Source organism: Gambusia affinis, linkage group LG05, assembly GCF_019740435.1.
Source record: "Gambusia affinis linkage group LG05, SWU_Gaff_1.0, whole genome shotgun sequence".
Lineage (NCBI taxonomy): Eukaryota > Metazoa > Chordata > Actinopteri > Cyprinodontiformes > Poeciliidae > Gambusia > Gambusia affinis.
In genome coordinates, this window is record NC_057872.1 from 6,487,019 (window position 1) to 6,504,368 (window position 17,350).

The window sequence follows — 17,350 nt, forward strand, 5'->3', positions numbered from 1 at the left end:
CCCAAACTTTTCACAATGTTTGAAGCTGAATGAACCACGTCTCCAACTCCCAATGTCCTTCTAGACAACTTTTTATTATAAGTTGACCATTTCTCCAGCTCCATATTCAATAGCGACATTTTACAAAATTAGGTTGTGAGAAAAAAGGGTACATAATTACGCCAGAGCTGGGCGCTAAAACAATAACGATATCTGTTGCAATAGACACGTGATAAACAGAAAATATGTCCGATAGAATTTAGATAATTTAACTGAACTCCGATGCAAAGCCGCACAGCATTCTGGGCGATGTAGGCAGATGAAAACCTTCAGCAGTTTAACCTTTCATGACCCAAATAAAAAAGGTTGGTGGCATCAACTAACTCACTAACTCTTTGGTAACAAAGTGGTAGCTAGCTTATCTAGCAACAAGTTAGGTAAGCTAACGTTGTTGCACAACAAGTTGTTGCAAAAGATGCACAGTAGCTGTTTTATGTTGCCGCCCTGGTCTAGAAGGATTTGCCTGGGTGCCCAACTAGCTCATCGAAGTTGCTAGCATCCATTAAGACATTTTCCCATGACTGATTAATAAAACAATCAGGATAGAGTAAGAGGAGAATGAGTACAAAAGCTCTCGTGATACATTTTTCCGCCATATGATCCAGCCCTAAAATATCCAAAAAGAGACTTGATACACTTACTCATGTTCATTGATGTAGAGCTCTGATAACTCATGCCATGCCTCTTGGTCTCCAACAAACCTGGAAGCGCAAAAACGAAATACGTTCTTTCTCTTTTTGAACAAAGTGTACACATTCCAACTAACTCAACGTAATCGCGCAGATACTAGCAAAAAAGCATTAATAAACTTGGGGATTTGTTGCCTTTATTTAATGTAGACTCATTTTTAATCCAAATAAAAGTTGGAGCAGATAAAGAGGATGAAAACTCACTGCTCCAGATACTCATTGAGTTCCCTTATGGCTTCAGTGCTCTTCCCCTGGGCCCTCAGTATCGAAATCTTGCGCTTCCTTGCTGCCTGTGGAGGAGAGAGTAAACAGGATTAACGTCCCCGGCTCAAGTGATGTGTGCACGGCGGTAAAAAGCCCGACTGAGTTCCACTTCTTCGGCGCACCACTGTAACTCTTACCCCTTCGCTGTGAAACAAAATAGAAGAGAAGCCAAAACATTTCCTGCATTATAAAGATTTTAGAAGATGTGCTTTTTTTGTGTGTGCTTCCTTTTCAATACAATTAATGTGCGACTTGCATGAATATACATCTACGGAGGCATAATTGGAAATTGGTTAGTGGCCATGTCTAACATGAGATGGGCACACATTATGAGTCAGTGTTTGGTAGCTGGAATGAGCTCAGTGGCTGAGATAAAGCAGTGACTCATCCTCTTACCAAGTGGGGAAAATGGCACACTGCCCCAAACCCCCACGCCCGGCTTTCCTGCCGGCGCAGCACGCATCCCCAGCTGCACGGGCCTCCGACGCGCATCAGCTGAAAATTGCTTTCCGCCTCATTTTGAAGCTGGAGCTGACCTTAAGGTGGATTAGATTCTCATCAATCTGCATTAGGAAGAATTACCCCTGCTGCTCTGACTTTTCCAAATATTTTACTCTCCCCTCACTCCGCCACCTCCTCCTTCTCGTCTTCTTCTCCTGCTTCTTTTGATACTAAAGGGGAAAAAGCTTAACAGGAGGTTGCTGCTCCATTAGCCGCACGCTGCCCCGCCACAACCTTATTTTATTTATGGAGTGGCACTTGATTGAGTGGGGCTTCCTCTCCTATAGTAATAACTGAAACCGTTGGGGGGCCGTGTATGACTCATGTCTAGGGGACTGTAAATTTGGGCCTCGTCTGACACTGCCATCAAACAAAATCCACTTATCCATCAAGATGGGATAGAGACCTGCTGAGAGACTGCAACCTCATCTGACAGGCAATATTTTAGCCACCAAAAAAAGGGGAGAAAAAAAAAAGAAACACAGGGGCACACAGGACAGCGAACATCTTCATTAAAAAAAATAAAGAGATGTTATTCTTCAAATCTTCAAGAGGGAGAACATAATTTATTGAGAAGCGAATCTAATTCCAGACATTTGTGGATAAACCTCAGGAATCCACAACGTGATGGAGGAAATGCAAAGAGCGCAGTGGAGTTTAATATTATGTGTGGTTTCACTCGATGTTTAATAAAGTACTAAACTGCTATTTTCTTGTGGGCAAAAAAAAAAAAACAAATCCTTCTCAGAAGGTAAAACAAAGAGACAAACACTTGGCTAGCAACTTGATGTAGGCATTGGAATATATTGAGCAGTGGAAGGTCTAAAGAGATTGAAACGCTTTTTGGAAAAGCTCCTTGGCAAAAAAAATAAAAAATAAATAAAAAATCCTAAGTAATTTTTGTTGATTCAACAATTTTGGTTAATGTGTACCACATCTATTCCACAGTCTGTAATTACAACAGCTCCCTTTCCAATCTCTGCTTCACATGCTGGGATGCCTTGCAAGTCTTCCTCGTGAACTGCCAATTTTCCGCCGTCTCTCAGACCCATCTCCAGCACAATCTCGTGCTCCGTGGAGAACGCCGAGGGAGGAAAGTGTCCCCACCCCAAGACAGGTGGGCTAACTGAGGTCATTGTGTATTTCACACCAACCGCCATCAATACCCTTATAGTGAGGAAAAGCATTATGGGGAAAAAGGAAAAAGAAAAAAGTTGAAAGTTGCCATAGGGGATTGTACTTTGTGTGTTTTGTTCCATTCCCAGTCCCATGTTTGAGTGACAGCTGAAGCCCGACAGGGTGGCAGGCTGTCCGGCGAGCAAAGACCAGGAAATGGACCGTTCCCTTTCCGAGTGAGTCCCAGGAGTCTTTAGGTGGTGGAGGAGGTGGGGTGCCATGGGAGTCACTGGAATAACTACTCCCACTGTCAAAACAGTGGGTGGATGCACGGTGGCACCAATTCCGCATTTACAGCTGTTCCGAAGCATAAACTGGATGCAAAGACAAGACAATCTAATAATTCTTAATTTTGTGTGCTGCCAAATAAAAATTTAAATGTTTGGCATTCTTCATGTTTTTTTTTGTTTTTGGGTATTTAGTTAACAGTATGTAAAATGATGCCTCTCTTTAAACAGAGCCAACCAAATCCTATGTATTATTTAACACTTACAGAGTTAAACAAACTTAAAAAAAAAAAAAAAAGCTAATTTTTGCACATTTTCATCTCAGATCCGCTAATTAGCTCAAATTTTATTGTAATAAAGTGAAACACCAAAATGCGAGGTTGTAACTACTTGGATGAGATCGTTTGTTGTATTTTCACATCTGAATCTGAGGAGTTTCTGATCAACATGTTCTCCGCTGCTCATCTCTCTACATTACATGGAGTATGACCATCGCTAAAATAGTATTACATTATTTGGTGGACTTGTAATTTTTCAGTGTTTTTGTTGTTGTTTTTTTCCTGTCTGCTCCGGTGACCACTAGGTATATACAAAACAACATTTTGTTGCGAATTTCACTGTCTTTTCTTGAGAATCACACAGACTGAGCAGTCTTGATTAATTGCTTCCAACTGAGTTAATAAACTGAGCCTGGAAATTATTTGAAGACTTAACACAAGCTTACATTTTAAGTTGTTGCAGCTCATTTTCTTGATTTGTATTGAAAATCAGGTGCATGCAGAATACAGGGGATAGCAGAGATAAATATCAGTTGCTAAATAGTATTTAAATTCAAGGGGGAAGTGAAAAAAAACAGGGGGGCCTTATGAAGTGTATGCTTGATAAGGCCATGACAGAAAATAATAAGAGTACCATTGCCATAGTCAAAGATGTTAAAGACAGCTTAGAAAGTAAAATCCTTGGTCACTGTCTGTTTAATTATTAATAAAACACAGTGTGATGTCACATATCCCTATATGAGTTATTATAATTGGCTGGTTATGGCAGGAAGGCTATACAGTCAGAACAGCAAGTCACACCTCTTAATGGTAACAGATTAAGATACAATCTAATAGTTTTCTTTAGAAAGTAGCATATTTCATAATTCATTGTCTTTGGACCAAACAAGAATGTTTGTCAAGCAACACTTGAAAACTTTGCAAGGCGAAAAAGAACTGTGTTTTCCTTTGCTACCACAGGCCTGACGGCATAGAATAAAACAATGTTTCACATTATTTTGCAAATGCTATATTTTTATAAACCCACAGCTGGATGTCCATCTGAGAGATACAGACCAAACCTTAACCAACCTTGTATCGACGTGTCAGAGGAAACTTGAGCGTTTCTGGGGAAGCTGGGGACGGCCGTAGCAACAGTGAATCCAGGCAAAGTTTCTTTGCGAACCTCTTTAAAATAAATCACTCCTATAACAAGCCACAAGTATTGATGGGAGCAATTACCAGCAGGTCCATTATGAGTACAGACAGTCATGTGGGAATAAAAGAGCAATATCCCAACATGCAAGTCTTCCCCCGTAATGAACTGTGAACTGAATTCAGAGGACAAAAGCCAGGTAGCGGTTCAACAAAACGCTGTTCAGAGCTTACCACAAAACAGACGTTTCAACTGAAGTCAATGAAAAAAAAAAAAGGAAAAAAAATGAGAAGGTGGATCAGAAACTTTGGGACCCTAGGAGGTCGGATAAATCACCACCTTCAAAGACCGAACCTTTATTAACATTTCACTTCCAAACATATATAACACTGACTAAGATCATGAATCACCTCCCAATGACCCAGCCCCACACCCTAATAAGTCTTCAGCTGTGTGTGTGTGTGTGTGTGTGTGTGTGTGTGTGTGTGTGTTTGTTGGCGCGTGCGTGAGTGATAGGCTGATCAGTACAGTGATTGAGAGTAGCGAGGCCAAAGAGCTCAACTTAGTGAACTCCTACCGCTAACACCAAGGTCAGGCAGATTTAAAGCCCAGACGACGACGTGAAGCCGAGTTTGAGGCTAAGCAGGCAGATGTGCTCTCCATCTTACCGTGTTGGTGGGGTCCTCCTGCAGAATGGCGTCGTAATGTTTGTTGGCCTCGTCGTACCTTCACAGACAAACAGAAACAGGTAGAAGTTAGCCTCGCAGCCAGTCGCAAACCTCACGTGGGCAAAATTTAGTCATGGGAAATAAGAGTGAATGGAAGGTAATGAAGTCTGTGTCTACAGCATGGCAGAAGGCTGATTGAAGTGAAGGCTGCACAGAAATCATTTTGGCTTTGTTAGTTGTGCAGCTCACACTGTGACATGGTAATTTCACCTCAACGAGTTATGAACACAAAAAGAACAGATCGAACCATTATTTACTATTGCATGCAACCGCTTTCAAGTTCATTTTGGTTTAAAGGAATAAAACTGCTACTCTTACGAGTTTAACTTGAGAGTTTCCACTTTATCTAAAGCTTTAGAAAAGTATTTATACCCGTCAAACATCTCACCCTTTTTCAGATTTTGTATTTGTCAGGGTGTGTGCGCTTTTCTCACTGTACAATTCCAACACTGCTCAAGATTTTCAAAGAAAGTTACCAAACTTTTCCACCACCACACATTGGAGATAAAAACAATATAAATGAACAAAAAGAAAAAAAGAGACAGTTTGATATGATATTATTTGTTACTATTATTAAGGTCTTGTAATAGCATTCTACTACAGGGACAAGGTAAACTAAAATATAACAAAATTGTATTAGAAAATAAGAACAAACTTAAGGTATTTGCCTCCTAAAATTGGCTATTCAAAAAAAAATACACAAAAAGAACATAATCTTATATAATTCCACTTGTTTAATTCTCAAAGAACAAGAAAAATTTGAGCCTTATTTAACTTCAGACAGAGAAAAAAAAATGTCTGTTTTGTTATTTTATGTATGTAAATTTCAGGTTTCAATTGAAAATAGAGTTTTCCAAATTTAGGCTTATAATCAAAGATTAAACTTCACTTTATTACAAAACTGTGCAGGTTGAATATTAAGAACTTTAAAGGAGTTTATACAGAAATCAACCCAACTGAAGACACCCAATTGAAATTCAAACATTTCAAGGATTTGAAGAACCCATATAAACCCTGACAGCTTAAAACCTCGTATCATTCCTTCTGGTTCACAGTCAAGCACCACTGGCAATGTTTCATCTCCTAAAATCAAAACAAAATACATTGAAGTTTGTGGCCATAAGACACTTCAGCAATAGGGAGGCTGTATGAGCTATAAATACCAAATAATATAGGGAAATCTGAACTTCACTTGTCATATCAAATCAGCCACCAAGGTGGGACTCCTGACTGTGTTTTCTTCAGCGCTGAAGTGCCGGCAGCCGGAGCCGTGGCTCTGTGACCAGAAGCCATCCCACCAACCGTCTGCAACATACAGAGGCAACTCTGGTTCCCATTAGCAATGCGCAGCCCCATTTCCAGCCCTGACGCTTCCCTCACATTCACTTTATTACTCAGCCACACTTTGGGAGATTTCAGATGGCACCAGGCAACCACTCACAAGCCACTTTGATTTGCTTTATTTATTCAAGAACCAAGCGTGTGTTTGTGTGTGCATGTCGAAGAGGAGGGGCTGTACTGTTTGAAGTCGTATCGTTCAAGTGGAGCTCTGTCTGCAGCCAATTAGATCCTACTGTGCTGTTTATTTAATCTGACAGAGCCTGAGCAATCTTTCTCAATTATCACATAAACTGACATAACCAATAAACCAGCAGAGGTCATCCTCACTGAGTCATGAACAAACCGAAATGTCCAGGCCGCGAGCCGACCCGTTTATGTCTCGTCCCCCAGATCCATATGCAGAGCGCGGTAAAGTGTCAATATTTACCAGGCTAAGACCTTCTCACAGGAAAGAAAGCAAAACAAGACAGTAAAAGTGTAAAAATAGAGGGAAGGAAGGAAGAAATAAAGCAAAAACATAAAATAAAATAGAAATGGTGGAGCAAACAAAATGAAAAAAGAATAGCACAGAAACCAGAAACGACCGAGGGACCCCTGGAATAACAGTGGGAGCCGACCGCTTCCTTCCCGGGAATCCCTGACACAAGCTAAAGGGCCACAGGAGCACGCAGGGCCGAGTCGCTGCTCCCCGTCCACCCACCCACACCCCCACTTCTTCTTCTCCACGACGAACGCCGGGCGATCCAACATAAACACAGCGTACTGTACATAAACACGCCCTAGTCGCAGCACCACTTAGGCTCTGCAAACACTTTTTTTCCCCTTCCCTCATCTCCCAATATAGTCACACAGAACCGTCTCTGGTGGTGCTGCTTTTTTATTTATTTATTTTTTTTTTATTTTGGCTCTCTCTAGCTTACCTTTCCAAAGCTTCCAGCCTCATGCCCGTTAATCGTTTCACTCTGTGGCTATCTGGAAACTGCTTCCTCAGTTCCTGTAGACAGGTCTGGAAGGAAGTGGGGCGGGGGGAAGAAGAAGCAGAAGAAAACAGACCAATTCAGGCAGTGGTATTTTTATAAAACACTTGTTCTCATGTAGGAACCATAGAATTTCCTATTTGTTCACCATTTTCTTTCTGTGAGCAGAAGTGACTGGTAAAATAACCTGGCATAAAGCCAGCCGCCCCCCTCCTTTGTCTGACGACAACTTGTGGTTAGTCTGCAACTCATCTGGGAAACTTGCAGCCATAAAGAAGAAAAATAAGGATTCTTACTGAAACTTTTTTTATTGCTTTTCCACACAAAGGTGGAGTTTATACCATATGATCCAAGTCAGAACTGCTACAGTGCCTTTTAAAGGCCTGAGGATTACATTTTGTCATGTTTCAATTAGGACTAAAACGATTAATTGGCTTAATTGTAACTGATTAATTATTGAAACTATCAACTAATTTAGTAATCAAATAATCTGCAACTGGAGTGTACAGAGTTGAAAGCATGTCATTGGCTGAGAGAGGTAACTGAAAGCAGCCAAAACTGAATATAAACATACATTTTGGATTTAAGATGGAAAAAAAATTCACCTATGTTTTTGTTTTACTCATAATTCCACAAGTGGCCTCGTTTTATCTTCACGTGGGTCACAGTGTGTAAAAAAAATATCTTCTCTTAAGCATTTTTTGCTATCAAATTAATCAAAAATGACTTATGTGGTTAAATGAAAACTATGCAGAATGTGCCAATATTTTTAATCAATTCATCGTCACTATAATAAACTATTAGAATAATCATTAGTTGCCGCCCTACCTACAACTAGAGCTACAATGGAATGGCTGAGATCAAAACCTATTCATGTTATATAATGAGCTGGTGAAATCCTTCCCAGCATCCTTTTCTTTCCACTTCACAACTATGCCCAACTTTCTGTTCATCTATAAAATATAAAACATCTTACATATATATATATATATATATATATATATATATATATATATATATATATATATATATATATATATATATGAATAAAATAGTTTTAATTTTATTCTAATGTGTTCTAATGTGACAAAATGTACACACATTCAAAGGTTATGAATATTTTCACAAGGCACTGTAAAAAAGATTTAAAAAAACATCCTCTGTACTAAACTGAATTAAATGGAAAAATCCACAGAGCGGCCTGGATCGCTTCCACAAGCCATCAACTCAACTAAGGTCCTTTATTTTGTTTTTCTTTTAAGCGTGGCAGCTGGACTGAGAGGATCGCCAACAGACAACTCATTTTAATAAGCGAGTCCTGCCTTGTTCCTCCTCAGTGTATGCCACATTTATTAATGACTAACCACTTCTGGTACTATCTCATGTCTTTTGTGCTGTGCTTAAGACCTAAGAATACTTAGGAACATTAATAAAGCTGAAGACAAAAAGTCAGAACAACTAATTTGCTCCACCCTCTGAATTCCAGCATTTTTTCCAAAACCACCGGGGAGCCAAATAAAAATGACTTTTTATTTTTAAATATATATATATATATATTTTAATCTGGCAGTGCGGGAGGCTGTAAACTCGAACTGGCTGCGACAGGGTGAACGATTAACTTGTGAAGCTTTCTGGGCGTGTGAGGAAGTGTGGCGAAAACTCACCAGAGCCAAGTCGTCCCGACTGCAGTCCAACGCGGCGATCATCACCTGCTCATAAATAATCCAGACTGGGCAGAAGAGAGACGGACAAAGAGGACAGTGTTAAATGCCCTTTCCATTCATTATGAACACACGCAAAAAAATAAGTTCCTAAATTCTACCTGATGTGGAGTTTGCCCTCAAGAGCAGCTTTTTCCCCCCTCACATAACCAACTTTCCAGTTCATTTAAACGACTGTTGCATTTCATTTAACTCAGAATGCTACATTACTAAGGTAGTGGTGTCCAAACTTTTTTTTTGCAGAAGGGGCCAAAAGTGCCTGGTCACAAATTTCTAAAAAAAAAAAAAAAAAAAAATCAATATTAAACTAATTTTTGCATTTTTAGTTTTAACTTGCTCTCCAATAAACATTTTAATGAAATCTCTACATGGGTAAAGATCCAAAACATAAAAAGGGCTTTGAATTGTTGCATGTCGATGTCACATTTATTTGTATAGCACTTCTAAAAACAGGTTTAAACCTGCACCCAAGTGCTGCACAAAAACGATAACACAATAAATGCGTTATCATTTGATGAAAAGAAAAAAAAGTACAAATCCATGGTAATCATAATAATATAATAAACTAATAAGAGCAATGATAATAAGTAAATAAAATAAAAATAAAACTTCACAGAAGAAAAGTCAGGCCTCAATTAAATGCCAACGAATACAAATAATTTTTAAGAAGCCTTTTAATTATTCAGACTGTGGGAAGATCTAATCTGGAAAGGTTGCATTATTAAAAAACAGAACAGACACTTTTGAAATTTTTTTGGGTCATCCATTTTTTTCTATTATTCTTAACTTCTGAGGGGTCGAATTTTTGTCATTTGTCTTTTAGGCCCCAGGCCACACACTGTGGACACCCTTGCCCTATGGCAAACACTCACAATTCTAGTAAAATCAAGCATTTGCTTCAATAGAGATCAGAGAATATTGTAATGTTACCAGTAATCATTAAGGTCAGTAAGAACTTTATAACTTCAAACTTTATGAAACATGGGTACCTTAAACTTCTCGTACCTGAAATTCTGCAGTTTTTCTAGAATCATATTACAATAACTCTGCTTGTATTTTTAAAACAGTGAACACACCAAATCCTTTCTAGACTGCGGTTAACACTACACAACTATAATCTCAAAAAACCTGTCATAGATTTTTGACAATACCACAAAGGTAAACTGTTTCCTTCTCTCTTTTTTGTTTTGTCTTGTTGTGTTTTTCATTCAATCGGAATCGGCCGGTCAGCCTTTTTAAATATCGGTGATTGGCCAAAAAAACTGCAATCTGTGCGCCGCCAGGCAAAAATAGTCCCCCTGTTGCACAAATGTTATAGAAACTATTTAAGATACAGATTCTGTTGGTAATAAAATCCCTTATATAAATTCTTTGATTATTGTTATATATAAAAGTTTCATGCATATACATTTAGTGAATTGCATTACATTTGTTTCACACTGGAATTGTTTTTACAAAATGAAAGGTGTTCCAAATCTGTCTAATATGTTTATTGAAGTACATATATTCAGCCACAGAAAGCTAATGCTATAATTTAAGCTTCTGAATTCTGTAGTAAGCATGAAACACTTATTTTCCCCATTTTACTTAATCTTTAGAAAAGACATGCAGCCAGCCAACAAAGACTGATTATTTGAATTAGTACGACGTGTTAGACAAGGCAAAATTAACACTTCCTCTGTGAAGCACAGGTCCTCATAAAAGCTTGCAGACAGTGCCAGAACAAACAACTTTTTTCTTCTTCTTCTTATGTTATTTTAATGCTTCCAGCTTTTGTTCCGATAATTGCCATCCCATTTACAGCTAATTGGGGATCTGGGCTCAATAAAAGCATGGCATGTCAAAGTGCTTGTATCGCTCTCACGAGGTCAGTTGACTGCAAGCGCTTTCACAATAAAAACATTATGGTTATTGTTTTCAATAAAAACAAGTGAGAAAATGCTGGAATGCAAGAAAACCTTTTGCAGAGTTCAGTTATTTTTGCCGGGATTTTTTTTTTTTAAAACAAATAAATATAATTCAAACAAACATACAAAAAAATCTAATCCAATAATCCAAATTTATTTTTGTCTACATACACTTTGATGCATTTTTTTTTTTTTTTGACGGAATTTGAAAACGTCTATGAGAGCCAGACTCACGTGACTGACTCCTTTCATGTAATGGCAGACAAACTTAAAAACGTTGAAATCATGGCTCTGCACGGGCCATGCCATCGTCAGAGGTCCCGCTTCTTCTTTAAGCAGAAGATATCTCTATAAATGACATAAGCCTCTCTTGCCCTGAAGATATGACATGATATGTACAGAGCTGCATGTATGTCTCAACATGAAGGACTCCTCAAATCCTGACCAGAGGCACAGCTGCGTGTAAAAACACGCAGCATCAAACGTCCCAGGAGCCGCCATAATCCCTTGCTGATACCGTTTCATTATCCAACCCTACAGCAAAGCGACTCCCCTCAGTTTACTCTCTTGCGTCGCTTTTTGGTCTCAATTGTTCCAAAGGCATCACTTCAGGAGAGACGTTTCTGGACACCAAACGCATTTTATGCCTGTGGATTTGTTTTTTGACCGTTCCGAGTGAAAAGCAAAGCCAGACATCTTTCAGTTCAAAAATGTGGATGAGTTTTAACAAATTGTGATTTTTTTTTAGCACAAATTTGATTCAATTAGTCAAGATTAAAAGAGAAATACGCAGAGAGTATTGCTTGGCTAAAACTCAAGCACAACACTCTTCCGTTCAGAGATTGCATCACCAAATCGTTAACAAGAAGTGTGCTTCGGTGTGGAAGTTGTTACTGAGAAAAACAAATTCAGAATTAGCTAATTTTAGTATAAGTGAAATATTTAAAGAATATTTAAAACTAAATATATGGAGGTTGACAACAGGGAGCAGATAACGAGAAGGCAAAACAAATTTTAGCAAAGTTTAGGCTTAACCAACTAGCTCCTTGTATTATAATTTCTTTAAAGAAAATGAAGAGCTAACCAAGTAAATGTATACATTTCTTTGAGAATATACACAAAACTGCTAAGTACAGTTACTATTGCTAACTGGTTGCTGACATAAGATCTTAACAAGACACATACGAGGTTATTAAAATTTGTGTGAACAGGTAAAACCCAGACATCAGAATCAGATAGTATTATTTATCAATGTTACCTTTATGAATAGAATAGCAAGAAGCGATAAGACACGTTTAGTTACAAAATCCTAAATTTAGCAGGTGTTAATTCATGCTAAGTTTTACTTCAATCTAACACAACTGATTAAAAAACATCTATTTCATAAAGACCTGCTGTTTATATCACTATTTGTGACTAAAGTATAGTTCAATTCCTGATTTTTCTAAATATCTTGACCTGAAAAAAAAAAAAACTTGTGCAATACGTACATTGTTTTGAGCTCATCGCTGACTCTCACCTGTGTTCTCAGTAAAGCTAAATAAACATAACAATGTGATTCTATCTGTAAAACTAATTCAACACCCACAATTTAATGGTTGTTGACTCTTTTGTGCGACTGGCATTTTTACTTTTTCTTTTCTTTTTAACTTTTTAAAGACTCTTTACAGCCACATTCCTGCCTTTAAACTGAACAAGTGCTTTTTCAGCATTAAACAAATCACTTAAAAGACATATATCATATTCGTTAAGAACATAATAATCTACTTGTATTTTTAGGTTACCATTACTATTAAAAAGACACTCATTTTTCTTATAAAGTTCTGCTTCACACAAGAAAAATCAAGTAATTGATACATGTTTTTAGTTGAGTAAAAAAAAAAGCTACTTACTGTCATCCCCCAGTTTTGATGCATGTTCACTGATGAGCTCTTCACCAACATCCACTATCTGTTCACTATTTCTGCAGTTGTCTTCTCTCCATTTACGCAGCTTGTCTCTCATCTCTGTACAAACATATTCAACCACATAAAATCAATTATAGTTTGCATCGTTACTCGGTTATTAAACGCATGCACACCTGAATTTGTGTAATCTGGTCCTTTTGATATTTTTGCGCAGTACGAATTTGCTCTTCTATCAACGACTGCTAGCCATTTTAGCCGCACATCATTCACATAAAGTACACAAAATAAACCTGAAAAATGTTGACTATGAAACTACACCTACCTAACATTCCCGACGCATGACCAGTGAAGCTTAAGAGGATAAGTAACATCGCTGACGTTGCGTTATACAGTTATTTTTCCTGTACAGTAATAAAAAATTAGCCTATTGCTAGCCGTAACCATTAACGAAATACTTTTACATTTACGAGTCGTTCTCGTACAGACAACCTACAACTTCTAAATTGTATAAATGCGCTCCACAGTTTATTATCAGTTGAATACCACTGAGGAGTAGCTAAGCTCGTTTTAGAGACAGCATGTCCACGAAGTTGACAGGTTAGCACTGTGAGCTAATTAGCATTTGCTCAGTTCTTCACAGACGTAATTTCGTGTAAATTTAACAGCGAGGACCAAACGCAGTACTATAAAGCAAGAAAATCAGACAGCTGAAAAGGCAAATAAGAGCATGCCACTGCATAAGAATACAAAAAATGTCTTTTTACCTTCCCACCCCACATCGTACATTTCTGACAAAGACGCCATCTTTTTACCTTCTCATATGACAACATATGCCACTTCTACGTCAGAAAAATGCCGACTGGAGGCGTGCCTGAACAAAAATAACGTTTTTTAAAAATATATATAGTGTTTAAAAACTATTTGCCTCCTTACAGATGTTTTCGCTGCTATTGACACAAACAAACAGGATTTTACAGTAAGATATCCAGAGTAAAATTTAAACACATAAATAAAACACAATATTTTATAATTTATTATTATTATTATTATTATTATTAACAACAACAACAATAATAATAATAATAATAATAATAATAATAATAATAATAATAATAATAATAATAATAATAATAATAATAATAATAATAATCTTTTTCAAGAAGTTATATGGGAATTTTTACTCACTCTTCTTTGTTGAATTATTTTATTTAAGATTTATTGGAAAACGTATGGAAAAATGTATGTTATTTATCATTCATTTCTGACTTAGTGAGGGGAGAATTTGCTGATCTTAAACATATGAGTGTAACAACAACAAAAAATACATTTGATTTTGTAATCATATATTTTACATCACAAAGAAGTACTTTCAGCTGTAAACATGGTGAGCACGTAATTTCCTAATGACTTTCAAGCCCAATTTGAGCTTGTCCTGTGCAGTGTAAACCTAAACGTGTGCAATTGTATAGGAGTCAGCAAACGGCAACATGATTACCAGGAGGCTGTATCCCATATCAATTTTTATACGAATCTTTATCAAAGTATTGGATAGCAAGGTCTGCCTGTGCCACAACTTTTTTTCCCTCTGGAAAATTTGAGAACTGCTTTTCGAGCACATCTGCCATTTTATCCCAAATTCCCAGAGGACCCTCTGAGAATCTCATTCCTTTACTGCGAATGCTTGCTTACACTCTTTCTCCCTTACCACATTACACACTTGTTGATGTGTAGTCAGTACAAACCTGCTTACAAAGGACATTTCAGAGATGTAATGTCATATCCACTGCTGCTCACTGCGCACAGCCTTCTGTTACATGCTTTGTTGATATTCCTCCAAGAAAGGGCAACAAGGGCAACAAAGAGATGCTCTTAGGTACACTGATACGCTAAAACAGCCTGACATCATCAGTAATGGGCAAGTGCAAGCTGGCAGGAGAAATTTCATCATCCCTTCCAGGGATACAAATAATAACACCGTGTACAGTTTAAGTTACACTCAGCTCTGGCAATTGGTGTTCTTGTAATTTTCAAGTCTGCACATGGCAGTCGGTTGATATGTGGTTGGGGTTTCTGCTGGAGCACCAAATACCAAAGGGGCCACATTAAAACAATCACACTCTGTCCTCTGGGGTGGAGGGCTTCCTCTGTCTGCCAAGGTGCTTGTGAGGGCCAGGGCCCTAATAATGACCTGCAATAAACACCATGCAGCGGGTGAGCCTCTCGGGATTTGGAGAGATGAGGGCGAGAGCCATATGCGAGTACACTGCTCATAACTTTGAGATGCAGCTGGATGCTGTGGTGGTGAAAAATATCCTCTTGACACGCAGTACAGTTGAGAGGTTTGCGCATGTACTCACATCATGGGAATGAAAATCATATTAGTTTGGGGCTTTCAAAGACGCATTTGTACGTGCACTTCTTTTCATTTCTGTGTGGAAAAATGAATAAAAAAGAAACTATTTCAGTTATTTCTAAGGACAACCATTTGGCTTCCGAATATATTGCTGATTTTCTCCACTCCACACATGTTAAAAATTATGCATATTAGTTCAGATACGGCGGCTCTCCAAAGCCTACCATGCTCTTTTGAAATGAGAGTTTTTCTGACGCAACTAGACCTTTTTCCACATATAGTCTGACATAGATTCCTTACAATACAACTGAAAAATATTTGATTTAGTTTCAGCATTCAGTCTTCTTGACATATTCATATTGAGTCTGATTGACCAGTAATAAAGCTGTCCCTGATGAATTTTCGTTTGGTTTACATAGCCTGACAGCAACATTTACAGAAGTTTTTGTATTTTACATGCAACAACAATTTGCCATATTCTATCTTTGTGGGAGAGCTGGTATGTTTTGAAACAAAATCAACACTGAACCCCAAAAGGACTCTGAACCCACCGCTGGACTGGAAGTCGGGCATACCGGGCACTTGTCTGCTGGGTCAATGGTGATTTTGGGCTGCAATGTTTTTTTTCCTTCTAGCTATGATGCTTATTTGTAACTTTTCGACCGATTAGTCGTGATTGATTCTCTGCTGGACCCACTGTGAAACGTAGCATTGGCAGGATGATGCTGTGATGGAACTGGGGTTTCAATCGCAGAGCTAATCACAATCATAAGTTGCTTCAGATACCAGTCTGATTTGGCTTAAAACCTTCAGGTATCTGGTAGAAAGCAAAAAAAAAAAAAAAAAAAAAGGAAATATTTAAAATTTAAGTTTCCCTTTGAGTCCAACCATACATCAAAATCACCAGGAGGATAACTAATGGAAAGAGAAATCAAACCTTTCGAATAACTCTGAAGAAAATACAACACAAAATCGGAGAGTTCACCTGAAGAGGGCTGTGAACAATTTAAGAAACTTAGAGAATGTCTGCATGGTTGTCAAGTCAAGAAAAAAAAAACTACTTAAAAAAGAAAATTATGAAATAAAATTCAAAGCAATTCCTCCCCGAAAGCCTAAGAATGCAAACCGTTTGCAACTGGGTTGTTTCACCTTTTTAAGGTTCATTTGTTTTTCACTTGAATAATAAAGGATAAATGTTGCATTACGGCATATAAAAAATTTTTTGAAAAGATTTATTTTAAACTTAATAAAGATGTGTATGCTTTACCTAATACTTCATTAGCAAGATGCAGAAGGGGAAAAAAACAGCTATCATAATCAGCTAACATCTTTGCATCAGTTTAAGTCCAAAATTGACCACTCTTCCTGTCTGCTGGATTAAGCTTTTGAACAAAGTTCATAATATCACAAAAAGGTTGAGGTCAGGGCCATTCCAGAAGCTTGATATTTTCTATACCCGAACTGGGTTTGCTCTGTGTGTTTGGGATTGTCGTCCTTGAAAATTGTAACATTCGGTTTTTAACGGCTACAATTTAAGCTTACCATGAACTGAAAGGTTCTGGAACGCCACTGTTACTGTTAGTGGTGAAAGTAGTTTAACATCAATTTGGACCAAGAGGGTGACAACCAAGAAAGAAGTTCCCGCTCCAAAACCAACACCCTCAAATGAAATTTACAGCTGCCTCTACCAAATATTCAAACATCATCTGGTAAAATAGTTTAGTAGTAAGACTGAGTGATAGCCACAATAGCAATGTTGTCTGGAGAAGTCTAGGTGAGGCTTTCAGACATTAAAGTAAATTGGAACTTGGGCACAGTTGGGTGTTCCAACAGGAGAATGACCCGGACCCACATAAAAACTGGAACAGGCACAACAAGCTAGCGTTGAGGCTATGGATTTTATTTATTTCATAATAAAGAATGATTCAAATGAGTCTCTGAAAGCCCTGCATAATAAAATATCCATGCCCACAGTGAGTGTATGTATCGGGAACTATGAAATGCTCGTTTAACTTGTTGCAGCTCCTTTGCATATAAATGTCACATTATGGCAGATCACTTGCAGTCATCTGAAAACCCAAACTTTGCTACTTGACTCGCTCTTTAC

General features: G+C 37.9%; 1 protein-coding gene across 2 annotated transcripts in view; it reads right to left on the reverse strand.

The window, feature by feature from the left end:
• The window catches only part of emc2 (ER membrane protein complex subunit 2), a 29,273-nt gene extending 15,506 nt beyond the window's left edge, over positions 1 to 13,767 (reverse strand). Inside the window, exons 1-7 of one of the 2 annotated variants that reach the window (XM_044118192.1) lie at positions 13,655 to 13,767; positions 12,876 to 12,989; positions 9,020 to 9,084; positions 7,299 to 7,384; positions 4,978 to 5,035; positions 933 to 1,018; positions 681 to 740 (exon numbers count right to left, since the gene is read on the reverse strand). In XM_044118192.1, coding sequence (XP_043974127.1) covers positions 681 to 740; positions 933 to 1,018; positions 4,978 to 5,035; positions 7,299 to 7,384; positions 9,020 to 9,084; positions 12,876 to 12,989; positions 13,655 to 13,694 — 509 coding nt within the window. In that variant the 5' untranslated portion in view covers positions 13,695 to 13,767. The remainder of the gene's footprint in view (positions 1 to 680; positions 741 to 932; positions 1,019 to 4,977; positions 5,036 to 7,298; positions 7,385 to 9,019; positions 9,085 to 12,875; positions 12,990 to 13,654) is intronic. The other variant, XM_044118193.1, reaches the window with a different exon arrangement.
• Positions 13,768 to 17,350: the final 3,583 nt, after the last annotated feature.